At 33.8% G+C, this 24,540-nt stretch overlaps 1 protein-coding gene across 2 annotated transcripts in view; it reads left to right on the forward strand.

Annotated features, from left to right (window-relative positions):
• VTA1 (vesicle trafficking 1) overlaps positions 1-23,686 on the forward strand; it is a 40,987-nt gene extending 17,301 nt beyond the window's left edge. Inside the window, exons 3-9 of one of the 2 annotated variants that reach the window (XM_036414166.2) lie at positions 1,221-1,348; positions 2,003-2,078; positions 4,271-4,303; positions 9,527-9,635; positions 11,614-11,787; positions 17,622-17,702; positions 22,349-23,686. In XM_036414166.2, coding sequence (XP_036270059.1) covers positions 1,221-1,348; positions 2,003-2,078; positions 4,271-4,303; positions 9,527-9,635; positions 11,614-11,787; positions 17,622-17,702; positions 22,349-22,494 — 747 coding nt within the window. In that variant the 3' untranslated portion in view covers positions 22,495-23,686. The remainder of the gene's footprint in view (positions 1-1,220; positions 1,349-2,002; positions 2,079-4,270; positions 4,304-9,526; positions 9,636-11,613; positions 11,788-17,621; positions 17,703-22,348) is intronic. The other variant, XM_036414168.2, reaches the window with a different exon arrangement.
• Positions 23,687-24,540: the final 854 nt, after the last annotated feature.

Raw genomic sequence — 24,540 nt, forward strand, 5'->3', positions numbered from 1 at the left:
TAGCAGGGGGCAAGGCCAGCTGCAGGCAGCCAGGGAAGATGGCCCTGATTGCAGGCCAGGCCTGCTAGTAGGTAAAATAATAGCTTTTGGGTAACACAAAACTCAGTTGTTTATAATAAGCAAAGTGTAAAGTCACATTTATAAAGTGACTCATCAGGATTTATTAATATCTAAATTAAATAACAAGTAGAGTGAGTTTATTCCATAGTGAGAGCACATCTATCTAATATAAAGTTTATATCACATTTGGAAAACTTTTAGTATATTTTTGCTACCAAATATTTTAAACTCTTTTCTAGAATTAACTCTGCCTCGAGAATTAATATAGAATTAAATGATTTCACAGTTTGGAGATAGTAATTAGTATTACATGCAGGCTTTTTCTATTTTTGTTTAAGATAATCATAGCTAAAAATGTCCTTAATTTCCAACATTAAATCCCTCTGGACATTAAAGTATTTTATTGTAATTATAAGAGTATTTGTTGATTTTATGAAAAATCCTAAAGCCTTTTTTAAATATAATTTTTATTTTATAATGTCTTTGAAAAAAGCAGTTTTAAAACAGTAGTATAGTGCTAAGATATAATATTCCAGAAGGTAATTTATTTCAGTGTGACAGTCTGAGTATAATGTAGGAATTTAGTTTGTTTTTAAAATACTTTAAATTATTATATACTTAGGAAAGTGATATATTGACTGGAAATTAACACAATTTTAAATTGTGTTGATTTCAGGTTTGTACTTGTCTAAATTTAAAAAAAATTTATAATCCAATTCCAAGTTTGTAATCTATACCTTGCTTAGAATAAGACCTCCCTTTTTACACATGTGCTCTGAAAAATACTATTTTAGGATATAGTGAACCTTCTAGTATAGTTTTTTTTATTAGAAATAGAAATTGGAATAAATTAAAATTTTAAATTACATATGATTAGGAAGTAATTTTTAATTTCATTTTAGGATACCAGTTTGTACATTGAATAATATTTTATTTTGAAATGTCTTATGCTTTAAAGTAGCTACTTGGATGTGTTATCTTTCTATTCTTGGTTATTTTGATTTTTAGAGATAAATTATACTTTGCAGGGTTTCATTGATACATCTTTTACTGAAATGCATATAAATCATTCATTTAAAATGATTGTTAGGGTAATTTACACTTAAGTATACATTTCTGTAAGTCCACAATCATAAGCTTTGCATTTGCTTTTCTTTTAGCTTAAGAAACAGTTGGGTGATAATGAAGCTGTTACTCAAGAAATAGTTGGTTGTGCCCATTTGGAGAATTATGCTTTGAAAATGTTTTTGTATGCAGATAATGAAGATCGGGCTGCACGATTTCACAAGTAAGTAAAGAAAGAGGAAAATAAAAATGGTAAGTTTAGTTACTCTAAACCAGAATTATCCAGTTTTGCATTGAACACTTTCTGACTTCCTGATTAATGATTTAAATATTTAAAAATTACTTGTAGAATCTAGAATGATTTTGAGTATCAGATGCAAGCCTGTTTTATCAGAGAAAATTACTAAAAGAACATCCAGGACAGATTATTTTCTCAGAAAATATACTCTAACTAGTTCTTTAACATTGCTGAAAATGTAAGAGTTGATTTTCGACAAAAAACAGTCTGGTTCAATGATGCTGATTTTAAAAATTCCCACTCCACTTATTCAAATGGTTTGTAATTATTATAATAATATTGCCAAAAAAAAAGTACATGACTTGATATGGTTTTAGATACTACTCTAGTTACATTATTCAAGATCAAATGTATACTATAAAACCTTACTGTACCATATTTACATATAGTATTAGTGTGTTACTTTCTCCTGATAACTTTGTAAGAGGAGTTCCATTGTGTGCCTAAAATACGATTGTATTTAAAATAATTTCAGAATGCTTTTATAAAAGTTGGAATTTTTTTTCTTATAGCTACATAGCTAATTTTGCATCATTATGTTTTTTCTTTAAACTAGACCAGCTCTCTTTTCTCTTCCAGAAACATGATCAAGTCCTTCTATACGGCAAGTCTTTTAATAGATGTCATAACTGTGTTTGGAGAACTTACTGATGAAGTGAGTATATAGTTTTATTCTCTTAATCGCTAAAGATCAATATTGTTGCTGTTTACCAGATTTATTATGACAATGTTTACTTAGAGCAGCATGTAATGTAAGCAAATTTTTAATTTTAACTTCTTATACATTTTTTTTAAGTATGAACAAAAGATAAAATTATTTTTAATATATATTTGTAGGAAGTTCTTTAATTTTATATTGGGCAGCACAGGTTTTGAGTTTTGATTTTATTAAGGGTTTAAATACTACTAATCCTGTATGCTGTTAAGTTTCTTCACTGTTATTTGGTAAACATAGAGGCAGAAACTTTTTAAGAATTTTTCCTATTTCATTTCTACTCAGAAATATTGTTTATAATTTGTCTCTGTTGTAAAATACATGTAGAAGATGATATTTTACAAGGTACTTCATATTTATAATTTGTTTCTCATAATCACTCTAAGATAGAGTGCATATTCATTTTATACATGAGTAAATTGAGGCTAAGTGACAATCATTGCTGTGAATTCATTGTTGTTTTACTGTCACAAGAAAATTTATTTTCTGTAAGGGGAGATACTAATTTAGAAAGAGAGGGTGAAAAAAAAGGAAAGCTATAATGAGACTGATAAACGCTTCTTATACTGTGATTTGAAATCTATGAAGAACATTGCTTTCTGTGATAGGATTTTTTGAAGTGATGAGCAGATATTCAAGTTCCAAACAAAATAAAGTATAATCTATGAGATATTTGCATTTTTATAAAACAATATATTCAAACTGTGCAAAAAATTCATTATGTTTGTATGAAAAATAAAATCAGGTTTTAGACTTGATAATTATAAGCTGGGTTTTTGCATTGGCAGAGTTGTGCAGGACATTTCAAAGTTGTGCTGAAAAAGAGACAGTTTATTATGTGATTGCTCCTTTTATTTCAAAACACCAAGCATTCTTGGCCCTTGCCTACACAGCATTCCCCAGTCATTCAAATAACCAGAAACCATCCCATATATTCCTAAAACACCTTCTAATGTATGGTACAGTGCCCATTGAGAGCCACTGCTGTCCAGTTTTTTTGAGACAGAGTAGTATAAGAAGAAACTGAAACCTGGAGTGTAGAAACCTGAAATACTTCTCAATCATGGTACATTTTATATTCTGAAGACCCGGTGGGTCCACTCTGTTTAGCTCCCTTTCTACTCCAGTTTCTGATTCCTGATCTGGATTTCTTTCCCCCTCTGTTGTACTAGTATATGGCACAATATTAGAAATTAAGAAGCTCGGCTGATTTATCCATGAAATTATGGAAAACTTTAGATAATTCAGTATGGTTATGGAGAGTACCAGGCCGGCAAAGGAGAATAATGGGCCTCAGATTAGAAAAGTAAGTCACAAACCAGTTAAGAACTAAGTCTAGTAGGAAGAAGGGAGAAGAAAGGTAGCATAGCAATAGTGTTGGAGTGAGCAAGCTAAACACCTGAGACCTTCCATATGACATTTGTACATAAAGATTTTTAGTCTTCTAAATAAATTATTTTTACTTTGCTTCAAAAATAAATAAATAAAGTTTGTACTGTTTTTCATTCTTTTTCCATGCAATCTAGTCTTCACTGTCATTGTTTTACTGAAGAATCCATAGGGACTTTTCATTTTCAGCCATTGTGCAGGTTTATCTTACTTGTGGTATTTTCTTACCAATCCTACTTCTTGTTTGTCAGGCCAGCCTGCTAACCACCCTCCCAGCTTTCACCTCTGGGGACTTTGTCTTTTTAGCCTGCTTACATTGCATTCCCTTTAAGTCTTAGCTACATTGTTCTAGACCTTATATAAATTTCTCCATTCTCTCAACTCTTCCACCTTTAGAGTCTCAACTATATGGGTATTACACTATAAATGTATTGACTTAGGTTTTATATAGTATATTTTGGAGTAAGTTATACTGCAAGTCCTTGAAAGGAGAACTTTGTCTTACTCTAGTCTACTCTTATTTCTTTTGCATTAAGTGCCATTCACACACAGTAAATACAGTGGCTAATGAATTAATATTTCAAAAGTTCTTATAGTTAGCTTTTTATATTTTTACCTGTAGTTGGAAATAATGTTCAGACCTGTTTACATAGAACTTCTTTCATAACTTTTCTGAAATGTAATATGTCTCATTACTCACAGCATTTTGGTCTACTTCCTAATTTTCCCCCTTTTAATTTCATGTCATTACTCATGGTTACACAAAACTAAATAAAGTCAGTATTTTCTTTAGTCTTTAGCTGTTTATGTATGTGTATTTTGTCTGCTACTGCTCTGATTCTCAACTTTCTACCTCTGTTTTAGGTCTATGTATTGAACTCTTTTAACTGTGCCCAACATAATTCCATCTTACTATTTAGTTAAAATTTTACATTGCAAACTTCTCACATTCCTGTAGCTTTCTTGGATTCAGTGTCTCGGTTTTAAGTATAGAGTCACAAGAATATACTTTAATTTTATATTTTAAAGCAAGAAATGTTATTTCCTTACTATATCCTCTTAATTACTCTATTTATGGTCAACATTATTGAGAGTCTTTCTTTTGTATTATATATTTACTAGAGGCCTGGTGCATGAAATTTGTGCATGGGGGTGATGTCCCTCAGCCTGGCCTGCCCCTTCAAGTCCTTAGGCCTGGCTGATGATCAGAGCCTATCAGGGTTTTATTCCCCCAGCTGACCCAGCCCCCGCTGCTGCCACTGCTTGCCATTGTGTGGCGCTATCGCCTCTTTCCCAATACTAGTTTTCTCCCTCTGCGGGTGACAGGTGTGGGGTGCAATTCCTTGACTGGCCTAGGCCTCCCTCTGCAGGGCAATTGCAGGCTGGCCCCACATACCCACCATAGCGTCGCTGGCCGGTGACCTGGACCTCCCTCTTTGGGGCGATGGGGGGAGGGGGGCAATTGTGGGGGCCTCCCAACCAATCACATCACACCCACCTTGGCTGGCCTAGCGCCATTGTTTATTGTAGTGTGGTCCTCTGGAAGGTCGTCTGGGCAGATGTCTGGATTGTCGTTCTGTTGTTTGGTCAATTTTCTTTTTTTATATATTTTATATATTTTATTTATATATTTCTTGTTTCTCTTGAGGAAGAGAGGAAGAGAGGGATAGAGAGCTAGAAACGTCGATGAGAGAGAATCATCGACCAGCTGCCTCTTGCACACCCCCTACTGGGGATGTGCCTACAACCAAGGTACATGCCCTTGACTGGAATCGAACCCAGGACCTTTCAGTCCGCAGGCCGATGCTCTATCCACTGAGCCAAACCGGTGCCGGCTGTTTGGTCAATTTTCATATTATGCTTTTATTATTATAGATTATTATAGATTTTACTTCTAGCAATGTCTAAGGAACAGTATCATTTTACCTTTTTTTCTTTATAGTCTTTGGTTTAAGTTTTCTACTGCTAATTTAGAAAGAATATTGAAAATCACTTATAAAAGTTAAGTACACTGCTCTTATCTCTTGAGTGTCTGATAATTTTAAGGAATCAAGTGAATATGGTGTGTTTTCCTGCCCTCACAGGCCTTGTGTTCTAACTTGTAAAGAGAAACAAGCTAACTATAATGACATGTGGTCTAGTAATGAGAATATAGAGGTCAAGATCTATTTCTATCACTTTCCAGGCACTGTATTTAGATGCCTCAAGATATATTTTGTTCTTTTGTAACTCTGAATTATAGTAAGAGAAATAAGGGTCAGAAAAATGTGAGCACCTTGTCTTCAGATGCTATAGCTCAGAATAGTGATCTCAGACTTGGTGATAAAAGTCCAGCTTTTTTTTTGTTTTGCAATCTGATGCAGACTGATGGTTATATAAAATACAAGTAATAATTGAAACACTAGAAAAATGAAACTTAAAAAAGACATGCAAAATACAAGCCTAATTTGCTTTAAGTTTCTAAATACTCTCAATCTGTGTGCTATTTTGTCCAAACTGGTAATCAGTTTACAGACCAGCAATGGTTCTGGGACTACATCTTGTTTAGCACACTGATCTAGATCCTTCTATGGAAGACCCCCAGAGAATCCCAATTTATCCCAATCTGGGACTCTTGTTCCTGGAAAACCAGAGGTCTGGCACAACGGGAGCAATTATGTACTTGTGTGGCCATCTGGAGGAAGTCTGTCTCAGGTATCCATTTGCATTGGAAGTTTCTGAATTAAGCAACATCTCATTGCTAACCTAGAAAACCTTGGTTGAGTGGGAGAGCTTTATCTAATTACAAAAGTGTGTGTACTGTTCATATACCTGCACTTAATATTCAAGATATTATATAATATTATAATAAAATCCCAAGTGGCTATATTAGTATTAGAATAAAGGAACTTTAAGATGTGTTACTAGAGGTAAAATGGATATTTTGTAATAAAGGGTTCAGTTCATCAAGAAGATATTACAGTTAAAAGTGTTTCTGTACCAAAATAATAGTTTTAAACTATATGACACAAAAATTGATAGAAATAAAAATATACATAAATTCACAGTCATACTTAGAGATTTAATACTCCTCCCTTAGTCATCAGTAGAATAGTTTAAAAACAGTAAGATTAACTAAAATGAATAGTCTAGCCACATCACATATTGGCTAGAATGTAGAAAAACAAGAGCTTTCATACATTGCTCGGTGAAAATGTTAGACATTATAACCACTTTGGGAAAAGATTTGGCAGATTTTTATTAAGTTAAACACATCTACCTTTTACCCAGTAATTCCTCCTTGGTGTTTATTTAAGAGAAATGGAAACATGTGTCTAGAAAAAGACTTGTTCAAGAGTGCTCATAGGAACTTTATTCATAATAGCCCAAAGCTAGAAACAACCCAGTTGTCCACCAACAAAGGAATTGATAAGTTGTACTATTATTAAAATATCAAAAGGGACTAGTGACCTTCCCTTCAACATGAATGAATCTTGTGGATTTTATGCTGAGCAAAAGAAAACTCAGTGCAAATTGGATGATTCCCTTCATATAATGACAAATTCATTCTAGTAAAAAAATTGGGATGTTTGTTGGCGGGGGTGGGGCAAGGGATATTTGTCCTAGAAAGGGATATGAAGGCACATTCTGGGAACTAGAAATGCTATAATTTGATAGGTATGTTTTACACAGGCATACCTATCTTTCAAAGCCCATCAAATTATATACATTTAAGATTTATTTATCACAAGATATGACAGTTTTACCACACACACAAAAAAAATTATTAATTTTTCTTGATGGTATTAGGTTGTCAATTCTAAAACGGCTTACTCTGTATAGGATTAAGCAAATGAGTAAGTATATTAAGGGAGCAAGGTTTCTCACTTACGGAGGAAGAACTTAAATATGAGATGTCAGAATACTACATTGTATTGTGTTGGATTGGAACTGCAAATGTCCATATTATGCTTTTAGATGTATTAGATAAATAGAGAAATGGACAGGAATCAAGTCTGGGACCTCTTGATTCCTGGGTCAATGCTCAACAGCTGAATCACATAGGCTGGGCTATAGAACCTTTTTTATTATAATGGAGTATATAAGAGTATATTTTGATGAGGAAAGAGGAAATTAAATATGACACAAATTCAGTAATTTGGTGGGTTACTCTTTAGGTTTCTATATAATAATCTGTAGCATCTAGATAATATCATATAAACTACTCAACTAAATATCTAGACTGTGTGCTATATTTGTACTCATTGGTGACTTAGTGGATCTTTACAAAAGGCAAAGTACAGCTGTTTTCAACATAATGAAACTGTTTTCTCAAATTAATGTATATACAGATCCTCTAGGGAATTTGTTATAATATAGATTGTGCTGCAAGTGTGAATATTCTTAATTTCTAACAAACTCCCAATTGATACTAGTACCACTGGTCCAGGAGTATCCTAAAGGTCCATTAACTATACGAACTGAAAAATCACTAGTCCATTCAAAATTCTGACTGATTTTATTCTAATATTCTTTAAAATATATATGTATATTTTAAAGAATACGGTACTTACTCATTTGCTTAATCCTATACAGAGTAAGCCGTTTTAGAATTGACAACCTAATACCATCAAGAAAAATTAATAATTTTTTTTGTGTGTGTGGTAAAACTGTCATATCTTGTGATAAATAAATCTTAAATGTATATAATTTGATGGGCTTTGAAAGATAGGTATGCCTGTGTAAAACATACCTATCAAATTATAGCATTTCTATAAGAATATTATATATACCATATTCTTTAATGGTATATAGCATAAACTTTAAAGTCAAAATAAGAAGAGGCAACTAGCAGGCTATTCACTAATATTTTCAGTTCTCACAGCAATCCCATGATCTATTATTTTCTCCTTTTGGGAACTGAAATAAATGAGACTCAGAGCTGGTAAATAGTACACTACAGGTTAAAAGTGAAGTTTGCCTAGCTATCTGTCTTAGTGTTTGCTTGCTTTAACCAGTTTTCTTAGATTTGTACAGATTTACTTTTTCTTCTAATGAAAATAATTCAACTTATTGTTATCTTTTATATTTAACTAGAGGCCCGGTGCATGAAGTTCGTGCACTCGGGGGTGGAGTCCCTCAGCCTGATCTGCGCCTTCTTGCAGTTTGGGAGCCCAAGGGGAATGTCCAACTGATGGCTGGCAGTCAGACAACCTTAGTGCTGTAGTCAGATAGCCTTAGCACTGCCATGGTGATGGGAAAGGCCCACCATCGCTCCTGCACTTGCCAGCTGCCAGCCTGGCTTACAGCTGAGCAGCACTTCCCCTGTGAGATAGGGCTGAAACTGGCTCTCCAGCGTTCCCTGAGGTGTCCCAGGTTGCAAGAGGGCTCAGGCCAGGCCGAGGGACCTAATGATGAATAATTGGGGCTGGGGAGAGATGTGGAAGGTTGGCCAGCCAGAGAGGGATAGCGAGAGGGCTCCAGTGCGTGGCTGACCCACCTATCTCAGTCCTCATCGGCTGGACTCCAGTAGCAAACTAACTTACCAGTCTGAGCATCTGCCCCCTGGTGGTTAATGCATGTCATAGCGAGCGGTTGAGCAGCCTTAGCATATTATTAGCATATTATGCTTTGATTGATTGAACAGATGACTGGACACTTAGCATATTAGGCTTTTATTATATAGGATTTTATCATTCCATTTAGCCTATTTCTCCTCTGTGTATATAAGTTGCAAGTTTTGCTTGAAGGATATTCCCATATTTCCATTACAGACCTTTTCTGAAATTCAGAACCATTAGACATGTGTTTTGAGGTAGATAGCTTTTTATTAAGCCTGTTGAGCCCTAGACAGTTGGTAGAACCTAGTGGTAGGATTGAGAGGGTGCTGGAGTCTTTCAGAGCTGTACAATGTAAAAATGGGTTTTTCCTCAAGAATATGTTATAAATTATCATAAATATGTATTTTTGCTTAACTTTTTTACTGCAGTCTAATATCGATATAAAAATATTCTTTTTAGAATGTGAAACACAGAAAATATGCAAGGTGGAAGGCAACATATATCCATAATTGTTTAAAGAATGGAGAGACTCCTCAAGCAGGGCCTGTTGGAATTGAAGATGATAATGGTATGTATTTATTTCTCTATGTAAAATGATTTAGTAAAATCATAATTTTTCATTATTATCTGAAGTTTTCTGAAGGAACCATATAATTGTTTCTCTCATCAAGTGCAAAATTCATGAAAATTGGTTATAAAATCATAAATTTGGGACAGTGAGAGATTAGAAACAAACTGTTCTAATGTCTAAAAAGTTTTGTAAAATATATAGTATTTAATATAGTATTTACTAATGCTGTTTTTTTTATTTGAAATTTTATTAAGCACATATACCTTTAAATTTTTTTGTTGTTATTGTTAACTGCCTAACCTTTTTATCATTATGAAACATCCTGATTTACCTCTGTTAATATTTTTTGTCATGATTTTTATGTTGTTTATTATTGAAAGTAGTATTTCAGCTTCTATCTGCTTAGTATTTACATGGTATATCTATTTTCATCATCCTATTTTAAACATATATGAATCTTAAAGCATATAGATATTGTTGTGTTGTTGTTTTTTCAGTCTGACAGCATCAATTTAATTTACATTTACATTTACATTTAATATAATAATTGCTTAGCTAGATTTTAAACTAGTACTTTTGCCATTTGTTTTTTGTTATCCCATCTGTTTTTATTCCCTCTTATAGTTTTCTTTTCTCTGGTGAGTTTTTTCTTTCATTCATTATGACTATATTTTTCTCTGATAAGTTTCCTGGTGTTAAGTTATTTTCTGTTAATATCTGGGTCATTGTAGGTTATTTTTCTATAGACTTTCTGGTGACTGGTCACACTTTTCTCACCCCATATTTGTATTGCTTTTTAATGTTGATAAATAAAGAATTTTTAGTTCCTCTGCATTCTGTTATCTTACTCTGTGAAGTCTTGATTCCTGTTTTTAACAAGCAGTTAACTTGCCTGTGGGAACCCACAGGGATTGGGCGTAAACTGGCAATTGGACATCCCCCAAGGGGTCCCTGATTGGAGAGGGTGCAAGCTGGGCTGAGGGACCCCCATTCCCCTGTGCACAAATTTTGTGTATCAGGCCTCTAGTATGTTTATCATGAGACAAAAAACATTGTAAAATTAAAAGGAAACAAATCGAATTCAGAGATCTGTAGTTCTAGTTTATTTTAAATTACTAAGGTTCTCCAAAGTGACTAATTGCCATTTTAAATATACTATCAAAATTTAATTTTCTCAAAGTAGTTTTCAAATTTAGCTAATGATATGTAGTATATTTTGAAGTCTACATATTAAAACTTATCAACACAAATCTCTCTTTTTAAAAAAGAAAAACATATTCTGTTGATTTTTTAGAGAGGAAGGGAGAAGGATAGAGAGTTAGAAACATCGATGAGAGAGAAACATTGATCAGCTGCCTCCTGCACATCTACTACTGGGGATGTGCCCGCAACCACGGTACTTACTCTTGACCAGAATCGAACCTGGGACCTTTCAGTCCACAGGCAGACGCTCTATGCACTGAGCCAAACAGGTCAGGGTAATACAAGTCTCTTATTCTTTAATTATAGATAGCTGAATGTGAAATTTTATTTCTTTGTTTTTATTGATTAACTTAATAATTTGGACAACAAAAACACAGTCATTTGATAGATTTAAAAAAAAATGCTGTTAAGTAAAAAGGGCAGCTGAAAGAAAATAGAGTTCTTATTGGGTAGCATAAATGTGACATGTTTTGCCAAAAATGTCACTTTTTTTTAAGTTTAAAGAGTAGGTTTAAAGGAAGTTTATTTTCAGGAAAAATATACTATGTAAAAAATATTATAGAATTGAAATTAGAAATAAAGTAATCATATTGCCAGGCATAACTTTTAGAAAATATTTAAAACTGTTATTTTTAAAGATAGAGCCTGCTTATCAACAGCATTAAATAAAATTGTATTTGAAGGTTTGCCATGCCTGTATAGCAAAATAAGAATATTAAGCATTTTTATTTCAAAATACCTAGTTTAACATTGCACATATTTTCTATAATAGATGTTGAAGAAAATGAAGATGTTGGAGCCACCTCTCTGCCCACTCAGCCACCTCAGCCATCACCTTCACCTTATGACCCCAGCAACATGCCTTCCAGCAACTATACTGGAATACAGATTCCTCCCGGTGCACACGCCCCAGCGAATACACCAGCAGAAGTGCCTCACAGCACAGGTGGAAAATGAAACTCAAAAAGTTTGGAACTCTTCTTTCTCAAATAAGCACTGCACTTATATCTGTGCTACATAATGGTAGTCATCAAGCGTGATAAGATCTTTTCATTCCATTTTGACCTACAAAAAAAAATTAAATTATTTTCATTGAAATTTTTTAATATCAGTTGTGCTTTTAGTTTAACAAGAATTTTTGTTAAACTAAAAGCACAACTTTTAAACTTTTAAATGTACTGATTGATTACATTGGCTTTATATTTTATTAATAAGAATAGCTTCTATGCTTTTCTGTGTGTTTCTGATTTCTTTTTCTTCCTCTCTTTCTTTCCCCTTTAATGTTGTTTAAGAATAGCCATTTCCTTAGGTCCCTGATCTGCCTTCAACATGGGTTATTGATAAAGGAGAGGCATAGAATCTCAGTAGAGAGGCTTTGGGTTACTTTTTTTTTTTTTTTTTTTTTTTTAGGATTATGTGACTAAAATCAAGGAAGGAAAGTGATATCTGCTATCTTGGAATAACTTAGGACTCTCTGTCTATTTTCATAGAAAAATAGTCTGACAAAACTAGCCTCCAATAAGTTAATATTTGTAGATAAAGAGATTTGTATAAGTTGCAAAGAGATACCCTTCTATGTATATGTCTTGTTAAGTTAGCATCAACCCGACTTCCAAACAAAAAGGTATTTAAAACCATAGGGCAAACCAGCTGGCCCCCATCCATGCACCAGGCCTGTATCCTATACAGGCTGGCAGAGATGTGGTTAGGGGATGATCAGGCTGGCAGGCAGAAGCACTTAAGGGCAATCAGGAAAGCTGGCAGGCGAGCATTTGGGAGCCAGCAATCCTGGATTGTGAGAGGGAAGTCCTAGATTGGAGAGGGTGTAGGCTGGTCTGAGGACACACACCCCCATGCACAAATTTAATGCACCGGGCCTGTAATATATATATGCCTAAGCGACTGTTATAACGGGGATGGGAACAACCAGAAAGACTGGTTGGCCAATTGTGATGCACACTCACCACCATGGGGCAGAGGCTCAATGCAGGAGCTGCCCCCTGGTGGTCAGTGCGCTCCCACAGTCAACCTTCCATGGCCTCTCCCCCTGGCCATCTGGCCCCATCAGCCCCTGGTGCTAAACCATTGGTAGAGACCTGCTTCTGGGTCAGGGTTTCCTACATAGCAGAGCAGCTCCCTCACTGCAATGTATTGAAAGTCTGCCCTGGACACAAGGGTTTGTCTCACTCCCATCCTCTCCCTTCCCCAGGGGCTGCCCACCCCCTATGGTGTTGGCTCGGGACGAGGGAACTGCAAGGTGACAAGACGCTGATAGTAGCGTGGGTTCTGTTCCACGCCTGGCAACCGTCACCCCCTCTCCCGACCTCACGGGGGCCTTCAGGGCCCAGGCTGGGACAGGGAACCAGGGGTAGTGGCGGCAAACGTGACCCCTTTCGCATGGGGCCCAGGGCCTGCTCTCTCCTTGGGGACAACAGCCAACTTCCCTCGGTCCCTCCCCTAGGCTCCCACCAGTCAACCTCCCACAGTCCTGTCCCCCACCCCGTGCACGAATTTGTTCACCAGTCTTAACAATATTAGTGAAAGGAATAATTTTAACAATGATCTCTTTTGTGTCATCATTCTGTATATTTTACCCTGTCTTGCCTTTTCAACCATGCAATAATATTAATAGGCAAACCAATTTGAATTAGTTTGTAAGTAAAATTTTATAGAGCACTGTTTTAAACATTTAATCTTTTAGAATTATTGATAATTTCTCTAGAAAAAAAACAGCTACTTTAGGCATATTAGTCTTAGATGAATACTGTCTGGATTAAAACTACTAAATTTAAACACTCATCAAGAACTGTAGACACAAGCAGCCCTGCAGAAGAGTGAAATGAAAATAAATGTATTTTGAAGTCAAATAGAATTAGTTATGAGTTTCTTCCCATTGCTAAACCACAAACTCAACTATTATTTACCTACTTTTGACAAAGCTTTTTCCTCTTTCTAAAATGAGATTAATCATATTTCTCATGGTTGTTTTAATTTTTAAAGGAGAAAAAGAATAAAAATTGAGTAGTACTATGCCTAACACAAACTCAGTATTCAGCAAATTAGCTTCCTTTCTTTTTTTTTCTATTCCTTCCTATTTCTATGCCAAAGAAAGACAGGATATTTAATAGCAAGTTAATGAACACTTAAAATCATTTTATGAATCAAAGGAAATGTCACTTTTGGGGATAGGATATGACCTTAAAAAGATTGTCTAAGGGGTATTGCTTTAGACAATATATCTTAGGGCTGAGTAGAGGTATAGCCATACATACATATTTTATTTGTAGACATCCTATATGTACATATGCAAGGGAACATATAATTCCAATAAAAGGGCTCTGTCAGGTTGAACCATATGAAATTGCTATTTTTGTTCAACAAAAGTGATAGAATATTGGTAGTTTCATATGTTCAAACTAACAGACAATACTTCCTGCTTAGAATATGCATCACATAAAGATAGATATTAGGAGGTAATCTTCTATTAGGAATAAGATACTATCTTTTTACTGTATACACTCTCATAAGCTTAGCATTTATACAATTACAACTGTTTTATAAATCTACTCTTACAGAAACTGTATTAGTTATTGTTGTCCTTATTTTACTAATAGTAAACAAATTAACCAGTTATCTCAAAAATTAAAATACAAACATACTTAGTAAGTAGAGAACTAGAGTTTGAACCCAAGTCATTCTGATTTTGTGTTTTTGGAGCCTTCCTTTTTTATCCCTTTCTCTAAGGAGCTAATATTCTATCAAATATAAACCTACTTTTCTGATACATATTTACTCTTAAAATTGATTTGAGATGTTGGAATCTTCTCTTTGCTGGAGGAAATTTTTTCTGTTATATTTAAAACAGTTTTGTTTTTTTTTAATCCGTTATAGTTGCCTAATAGAAACTGAAATAAAATTTTTGTTTATAAATATAGCAGATGTTTCCCCTTTTACTTGCTTTAAGAATGATTTACTTTCTCCCATATAAAGGTCCAGGATGAACTTTTATCGAAGGGAAATCCTTAAGATAGCTGAAAAGAATAGTACGTGCTAATATAGTTTTTAGTTCTTCCACAAGAAAGTAATGGGTACAACCAGAGCAGGGATAGTGATTGTTTAAAGAGGACATGTGTTTGCTCTTGGGCTTTAATCACTGTAATAGCAGATATGGACAATACAGTGAACTGTTTTCTTCCTTTTGAAACATCACTTTTTACAGTTGGTAAATATAGAGGAAGATTTCAGTAAAAAAATCTAGATTAAGTCACAATTTTATAATTAATGCCAACCTTTGAATTATAAATGCAACTCACCTCATATATAGATCAAAAACTTAGTTCTTTTATTGTAGTTCTTCTAAATGTCAGCAGTTTTGCATTTGAGTTCCTCTATACAGTTTTCAAAGTTGTTTATATTCTAGCTTAATCATTTGTATCAATACTATTTTTCATGATTATACTGAAGTTTTATTCAACCCAGTCTTCCTGTCTTTTCTTTGCTTAGTATTCCTCATAGATAGCATGTCTTTCTGCCTATTTGTCTGCTGTTCCAAATGCTACATTTCAGCATTCTGTTTAATTATACTTTTTTGGACAGTCTTCTCTCATTTTCTAACAAAACCCATTTTTCTCACACCATTTATAAAACAAGTTAATACTTAACTAGAAATCTTGTGATCTTTAATTTTTAAATGTGTATTAATCCCATCTAATAGGATTCACAGCCATCTACTTAAAAATTAACCCAAAGTTTACTTTTTAATATTTCTTTTTTGTTAAATAATAGAAAGCCATTTTCAACATCCCCCAGGAATATTCCCTCCCACACACATATTGCAGTCTAGGGGCCTGCAACCCATTTGTGAATTGACAAATGATACCTTCCCAAATCAGAAAAAAAGGGAAAAATGCTAGATTTTGGCATCTCAAAAAACAATAAACATAAATTAAAAAACATTTTTTTACTAATTTGACTGTTACTTATGCACTTGTATTGAGCCAGTATGCTAGGCCTTCGTGGCAATGTTCTACAGTGATTGCCAAGAGGACAGGCCTTGGCTCATGTGTGTTAAGACAGACGAGATGCAGCATCTTCTAACTGCTGTATGAGGTATGTTGAGCAGCCTGTGTTTTCAGTGCAAGATCTAATTGAATGACTGACCAGAAGTCCTTAATGAAATGCAAACTATTTTTAAAATATCACTCAAATAAAATGTTACTACATAGCAATATTTTCTCCCTGTCTGTTTTGTTCTTGTAAAGTAATATTGCCTAAGTAATATTTTCATGATTTAATAGTTCCAAAGGTATAAAATGAAATTAATTTGCCCTAAATCAAAATTAAATGAGATAACATAGTATATATTTAAGCAATTTTTCTTTTTGGTTGGTAATGAGAAGGTCCTCCAAAGTCAAAACTTAGATCTGAATATTATTTTAAATTTTAAGTCAGCCTTTTTAAAACCATCATGGTAGAACTTTCATTGGCCATGTTTTTGTTTTCCTAGAAACTTCCTAGTTATTTTCTTTAATTTTCTCCTTTTTATTACATTGTCTTTCCCATTTGATACTTACTACAAATTGCCTATTCAAATTTAATCTGTTAGCTTGGGGAAATGAATCCTGTTTTCTGTTGAGTGTATTGATTTAGAGTAATCAACTTTTTTCTTCATTTGCTTGCTTGCTAATTGGATCATGTAAGTCCCTCTGGGAAGTTTTAACAATTTGTGTTAATATTTTAGGTGATTAGTAACCTTCAACTCTATTATATTACTTAGCATTAATCAAAAATGCTAGTGTCCGGCTGGTATGGCTTAGTGGTTGAGCACTGACCTATGAACCAGGAGGTCAGAGTTCGATTCCCAGTTAGGGCACATGCCCGAGTTTTGGGCTCTATCCCCAGTAGTGGGTGTGCAGAAGGCAGCCAATCAATGATTCTCTCTCTTCTTAGATGTTTCGCTCTATTTCCCTCTCCCTTCCACTGTGAAATCAATAAAAATATGTATTTTTTAAAGGATGATATTCTTTATATAACCAATAAACAATTAGTTTTGACTTCCTATTAGAACTTTTTATGACTGTTAAATTCAGTCATTTTTTTAAAAATCATATTTTTATTGATTTCAGAAAGGGAAAGAGAGAGATAGAAACATTTAGTGATGATAGAGAATCATTAATCGGCTGCCTTCTGCATGCCCCCTACTGGTGATCAAGTACTGATCAGAATCGAACTGTGACCTCCTGGTTCATAGGTTAACTCTCAACCATTGAGTCACTCTAGCTGGGCAAAAGTATCATTTAAAAACATGTTAACTGGAAAATTTGGAAAGTATAATCTTTATTTCATGCAGAATGGTGAAATGGGACTTACCCTGTAAGGTAAATTACCCTGTAAGGTAAATTAAATCATAATTACATTCCACCTTCTCCCCAAATTATTTAATTGGCTAAGAAATTAAAAGGTAGGAAGGGTTCTACTACTTCTACAGATATTTGGTAAGCTATAATTGAGAAGAAAATTAAAGTAGTATTAGATATGACAAACTACATTCTAGGAAATGTGTAACTAATACTATATATGTAAACACTCAAAATATATTTTCCTGCATATTTTCTACACCAGCCTCCATCATCAAATAACTATCAATTTAGAATTCATTAAGGTGTCGAGGAAATAAAGTTACGCATTTCTTCCATAATGCTTTAAGTGTTTTCCTGCTAGATAGCAGGATAATTAAGAGGTATGAAACTTTAATACCCTTTGTGGTTTTCTGATTTGCAGGTGTAACAAGTAATACTCTTCAGCCTACTCCACAAACTATTCCAGCCATTGATCCTGCACTTTTCAATACAGGTTCCCAGGGTAAGTCAGCTAAGAGTTTTATAAGTTATAATGTATCTTTTCTTTTGGGGTATTGTTTTGTAATTTTATCTTAGGAGTGTCCAGGTAATTTGAAACACATTTCTTTGAGTGCCACGTTCACCCCCACCCCCACCTCCAATTGACTTCCTCGATTAAGCTCCTACCCCTCCCCAGGCCTTCACCACATCATTGACTGTCCATGGGTTATACATATATGCACCTTCTCTCTAAAATTTATCATGTTTCTTTTGGTCTTTCTCATTTAGTTATCATCGTATGTCTGATGGGATTTAGTCCTCTTTATTTACAATAGAATGAAAACCTTACTCTACTATTTTTTGTTACTTAGTTTGAGTTTGTATTTCCCCTGACTATGTCTGCAGGTCTGTTTCCCATGTGATTTTTTTATTCTCCTAGTGAGAATGGAAACTGGCCATTAAGCTACCTGCCTCTAAGTTGTGGAACTAGAACTAGAAGAGCTTTATTTAGAAGGGTGATGGGAGGAGGTGACACATCTACCATGCTGGTGCCATTATGAACATAACATGGTTACATTGATTACATTGTGTTCCTCTAATTCTGCATTCATTTGGTTTCTAGTATGACAGCAAAAATATTTATTTATAGTTGGTTCAGAATTTAATGAAAGTTAGGGAACATGAGAGTTTGGAGCACAGTGTGTTCTCTATTGAAGGTAATGGTGTCTCCAAATACCAAAGACTATGTTGGTGACTATACATTTGAATAGATGCAAAAATATTTTAAAGATTTATAAGCTGTAATGTTAATGAAAACAAGGAATGACTTTTACGTGCTGTTGATGGGACTATAAATTGGTAAAGCTTTTCCCATTAGCATTATGTCAGTATCAATATCAATTAAATATCCTTAGACGTGGGCATAAAATGTATTTACAGAGATATTTATGTAACAGAAATCATTTATAGTAACAGAAAATAATCTTAGGTGCTTATTAATGGAAAAGTAGTCAATTATGATCTATAGTCCAGGCGTCCTCAAACTTTTTAAAGTGGGGGCCAGATCACGGTCCCTCAGAGAGCTGGAGGGCCGGACTATATGAACTACTAATTCCTACTGTAACACCTCGGCTGCGCTCACTGCCCAAAAAACCTGGCGGGCCGGATCAGACTCCTCTGCGGGCCGCATGTGGCCCGCGGGCCGTAGTTTGAAGACTCCTGATACTAACGAATACTGTGCACATATTAAAAAAGGGTGTGATTGGGGTCACATCATCAGTCACATTCTTTTTTTCTCCCAAGTGTCCATCAATAGATGAGTGGATAGAAAAGCTATGGTACATTTACACAATGGAATACTACTCTGCTGTAAAAAGAAAGAAAATTTTGCCCTTTGTGACAACATGGATGGTCTTGGAGAACATTATGCTGTGAAATAAGCCAGTCAGAGAAAGACAAGTAACATATGATTTCACTAAATATGTGGAATTTCACAGAAAAAACTGAACTGCCAAGCAAAATAGTGATGGATGCAGAGAGAGCAGGCAGACAGCTCTAATGGGGAGGAGAGGATGGGGTATAGAGGGGTTGAGCAAAAAAAAGAAAAAAGAGAGAACTCAAGGATATGAATAACAGTATGCTTGATTGTGGGGAGGGGGTGGTGGAGGTGGAAGAGGGCAGAGAGAGAATAAGTGGTGATGGAAAAATAAATAAGAATGTGATAACCCTTGTGAAAAGATCTAGACACAGTAAGTAAAAAATCAAGTTGCAGAACATTGTATAGTATGGCCTGTTTAGTAAACAACAACAAAAAGTTTAAAACAACTATATCCTAATATTTGTATATATTTATTTAAATGCATAGGAAAAGCCTAGAGAAGTCACAAAAATAAATAATGGTTTCATATCCACCATATCTACCATCACTATCACTTCTAGTACTTTTACTATCCCCTTTTCTCTTTATTGTTTAGTTTTTAATGTACACATAATATGTGTGCATTAAGTATTAATATATTTTCAATGTTTTTGTAATGAATTTTTTGCTATCTCTGGAGAGGAGAATGGAATTGGAAAGGGTATTCGAGGCTCAGTATTTACTTTTTACTTTGTGTACCTCTCTATATATAGCATTAGAATATGAATAACAACTTATAAATTTTTTTGAGAATAGAATATCTAAATGGCATTTGCATAGTTCCTGGTAAAATGAAACTCTACCTCTAATCATGGCTACTGTTGTTGGCATTAGGAAGTGTCATGTTTTGGTGATGCCTAGGTGGAAGGTAAGGTTTCTGCACTATGCTTTACAGCTACCTCCAAGATTTACTGCAGGTCAGAGGGCACCCCTCCAGTCCTGCCTGTGCATCCACTGAGTCAGGGAATAATAGAGTATATTAGGATCAAAGAAATTATCCAAGGTTCTTGACATGAATTTCTAGAACTACCTGGTTAAATAGAAAAGAAAAGAATCTCAAAGACTCATTTTGGAAATATTTACAATTAAGTTTTATTCCTTGGAAACTTGATAATTCAGCCTTGGAAATGATTGCTTATGCCAACTGAGCATGCAGGGATTTCTCTTTATACCGAATAATGTGGCCTTTGATTCAGTGCTGACCGAGGCACTCTTTCCACTCTGCTGGAGAACTTGATGGATAGCTCTAGCTGTCTTCTGTGTCTGTTCTTGTCCTGCCCTGTGAAGGAGAATCAGGTCTGTGGTTCAGACAGTCTTGTCTGAAGCCTAAAAGCACATATTTCAGAAAAGAGATATTATGTTAAACAACCTCTCTAATCCTTTAAACACCTTTTAGGGCCACAATATTCTCTCTGTCTGGTTCTGATTATGGGTTCTGGCAAATTTTAATGATAGGAAAAAACAACTTTTATTTTGGTACATTAAGCAATGTTTACTATTTTTTATATAAAATCAAATAAAATGAAATTGAACTGTTTTTCCTTCCTATGTCTTTTCTACTTCCTCTGTTTGGTTTTAAATGCTAATTTAGAAGAGTCATAATTAAAAAACAGACTTTGTTTTTATTTAAAATTTTAATTAAAATGTTTTATTTTAATGATTTATATATTATTTTTTTAATATAGGAAAGCCTAAACTGTTAAGAAATATCAGAAGTAACTATTGAACTGGCTTAATAAGTTATTTATACTTCTGATTGTTGAAAATAAATTACATGTCTAAGTATATAACTCATTATGTATCTAAATTATAAGTTGGTTATTATTTACTTTTTGAGTTAAAATTTGTCATATCTATTATATTTATTACATATATATAATTATATTTTAAAATACTTTTATTTATATTTTATAAGTATTAAAATATTTATTTTATAAGAAAAGTCAGTATTTTGTGTATTAAAATAGTTTTATCATTGTTAGATAGGTTTAGTTATAAACCTAAAATAGTAACTGAATTCTTGCCACTATACACATTTTATCTGATTAATAAATAAGTGATATGTCAGCAAAACAGTGCTAAAGCTAATGCTGAAAAAATAAGATTAGTCCTGAGCATTAGGACTTTCTTCCAGGAAATCCGGTAAATTCTGGGCGGATGCCTTTTATTTTTAAAGATTGCCCTGAGATATGAGGTAGGATATTAAAACACAAAATGAATAGATTCATAGTAAACTTGATTTTTAAAGGTGTCTCACTTACTTAGAAAGTATGTATATCTTAGTTACTATTCTCTTAATATATGTTGAAAAACCATTAAAGAATCTGTAGGTATTTTCAAGCAAAAAATACAAAGTGAGGCATGCCTGACTAAATTATCTAAGGAACTGCAGGATAATTATTTAGGTTTAATGGGTAACAAAATATATTATGTTTGTTCTAGTCTTCCCCTAGCCTTCTGATCAGTTCTCCTAAAATCCTCATAAAATTTCTAAGAAAAGGTGTATTCATTTCAAAAGACAAAATACAAAGTATTTCATTTTATCTTTAGAAGTATATATTCAGGTATATTCAAATCCTAAATTGAATGACATGTGTTTAGTATTATTAGGTTGGGCTCTACACATATCAACCACTTGCTGAGAAAATAATTTTAGAGAAATAAATTGTAAGGATGGTTTACATGCTAAATTGTGTAGTTTAATTATATAAAGCTTAGTTAAACCTTAGAGGTTTTTGTCTGGGTGGCACAAAAAGATAAATTTTTGTTTATATTTAAAGGAGTTAAACAACTTATGTAAAATTTTCACATAAAGTTTGTTATTTCTTTCTTTTTAAATTGAGGGTTAGATTTCCAGTTGAAATGAGGGTTGAATGGTTTAGTCTGTGTGTATTGTTCCATGAAAAGAGAGGCAGAGTGATTTCTAGCATAAACACCAAACCTACTACCCTTGTTTCACAGAGTATAATTTTTATAATTAATTTTCTAAAATATAAAGAATTCTAGTTTATTACTTCTGAAAGGAAAATCTTGCTCGAGTAAGTTTTTATGTATTAGTATGTATGTGCTTTATTTTAGTAATAAAAAATAATAGCATGAAAAATTGATTTAAAAACAACTGGGATTGAAAAAATCCTTTATGTTTTTCCATAACCTCTAATACTTTCTATAATCTTGAATTTAAGCTTTTTCCTAGCCTGAACAGAACATTTTTTATATTCTTATAAATATCAATTATTCTTTTCTTCTAGGGGATATCTGTCTAACGCCCGAGGACTTTGCTAGAGCTCAGAAATACTGCAAATATGCTGGCAGTGCTTTACAATATGAAGATGTCAGCACTGCTGTGCAGAATCTGCAGAAGGCCCTCAAGTTACTGACTACCGGCAGAGAATAAAGCCTTTGTACAGCAGATCCATGCATTTTGGCTTACAGAACTAACAGTCCATTAGTCTCCATCTTCTGCCTATCAGGAGCACAGTTTTAAGGAAGACTTCAGTTCCATTGACTATAACAATGAAATCTGTGTCTATGTATCCGATTCCTGTTGAAGCATTCATCAGAGGCCTCAACCAGTTTTTATTGCCACTTAGTGGATCCAGTAATCTCTGGGTGTATCATAATCTCTGGGTGTATCGGGCTGATGTTAAAAATGCCCATCGAACTCTACCAAAAAATGAAAATACAGTTCTAAAAAATTTATTTGTATCTTAATTTACATGATTTAAGGAATATTTTAATTTATAATTTGAACAAACAGAGCATAGTACTTTGCTATAAAATTTTAATTTTAATAAAGATGGCCAGAACATTCCAGATTAGAAATCATCCTTTTTGTTTTCCTCAAAACTTAAAAAACAGGTATGAACATCCTAAATTGTTAGATAAATCTGAAAGAGATTGTGTTCAAAATTCCATTTATATTCATGTTATAACTACATTAAAAGTTTAAATTTTCTTGGGAAAGAAGATAAGGAGGTAGAATCACTTTTAGACATAAGAAAGATGTTGGTTTCCCAACTGCTTTTCCTTATTCTTTGAAGCTTAAGGTGAATTGGTATTTGTTTCATAGGCAGCTTGACTGCATGTATTAGAGAATGAAAAATGTTTTAGTAATGCCTGGAAACCTGGTGCTTTAAGTTAGGATTCTCCTCTGCTGCTATGGAATGGTTCTCTAGAGTGTTTAGCTATGAATGATGCAGAAGTTTATAAGAAATTAGATTCTCAGTTATGTTTATAAGTTTTATGGGGAATTTTGGACTTAATGTGTCACCTGCATTTGTGCTGTATAAAAAATAAATGCAAGGATTCTTTTCACTACTTCAATTTACTACAGAGCCAAATGTCTGTTTTAATTTGCATGCTAGAATTGTCATTTTTAAGTCATTATTTTTAGTTACAGGGAATATGATATTTCTGTGGTAAGACACAATTTTCTTTAAAAGAGAGAGATAAATTTGCTTAATTTATTTGTAATGCATCTGGTCCATTTATTCCACTAAGATTGAAATACTTTAACATATGGGTCAGCAAACTATGGTTCGTGGCTTGGCCACCTGTTGTTCAAATAAAGTTTTATTGAATCAAAACCGTACCCATTCATTTGTTTTATCTGTGGTTGCTTTCCACAACTGCAGAATTGTATTTCCTACAAGTCTAAAATATTTACTATTTGGCCCCCTAAGGTGAAGTTTGCTGACTCCTGATCCGATAGTCTATCGGAAAGGAAATGAATTATTCCTAATCATTGTGTCTCTCAGTTTTTCTTTGCATCAGTGTAATGTTGTGGTATAGGTTTGATAGAATGAGGATTCAGACAGAATAAACTACTCTAAATATTTTTAAAAAATAAGCCCCAAATAACATGCTTCCTGATTAATGTTCATATCTTTCACAAATAAAGTCCTAGACCATTTTATGGGATTCAACATTTACATCTAGAAATCTAGTTCCCTGATATATTTCTTTAGAATTTTATTGCAGTAGAAAAGTGGCTATAATGATGATTAGTGCTTAAAAGAGGTAACATTTTTTAATTCAAATCTTAACATGTCTGGACACGAAAAAACAAAACTGTCGCTTCTTATTTCACACTGTTTTTTTTGTCCCCAGTTGGGAGAAGAAGGAGGGGACAAGACAGTGTGGGAACCCTGGAGCCTCCTGATAAGTGGGCCATGGTGTGACAGCCCTTATCTGTAAGATGGAAGCAACACCACCAGACACCTCAGAGTTTGTTCTGAGAGCTGAATGTGGGAGTGTACATCAAGTAGTCAGCACATAGTAGCAATCTACAAGTGTTCATTGTTGTTAACAATGTTATAAATGTTAATAATTTATTTCCTGAATTTCAGGAGATCCCTGTTGTCTCTGAAATTCAGGAAATAAATTATTTATTTATTATTATTGCCTAAAATTGCTTTCTTTTATGGGGAATTAAATTATA

The sequence above is a fragment of the Pipistrellus kuhlii genome, unplaced genomic scaffold (genome assembly GCF_014108245.1).
Source record: "Pipistrellus kuhlii isolate mPipKuh1 unplaced genomic scaffold, mPipKuh1.p scaffold_m20_p_5, whole genome shotgun sequence".
Taxonomy (NCBI): Eukaryota; Metazoa; Chordata; class Mammalia; order Chiroptera; family Vespertilionidae; genus Pipistrellus; species Pipistrellus kuhlii.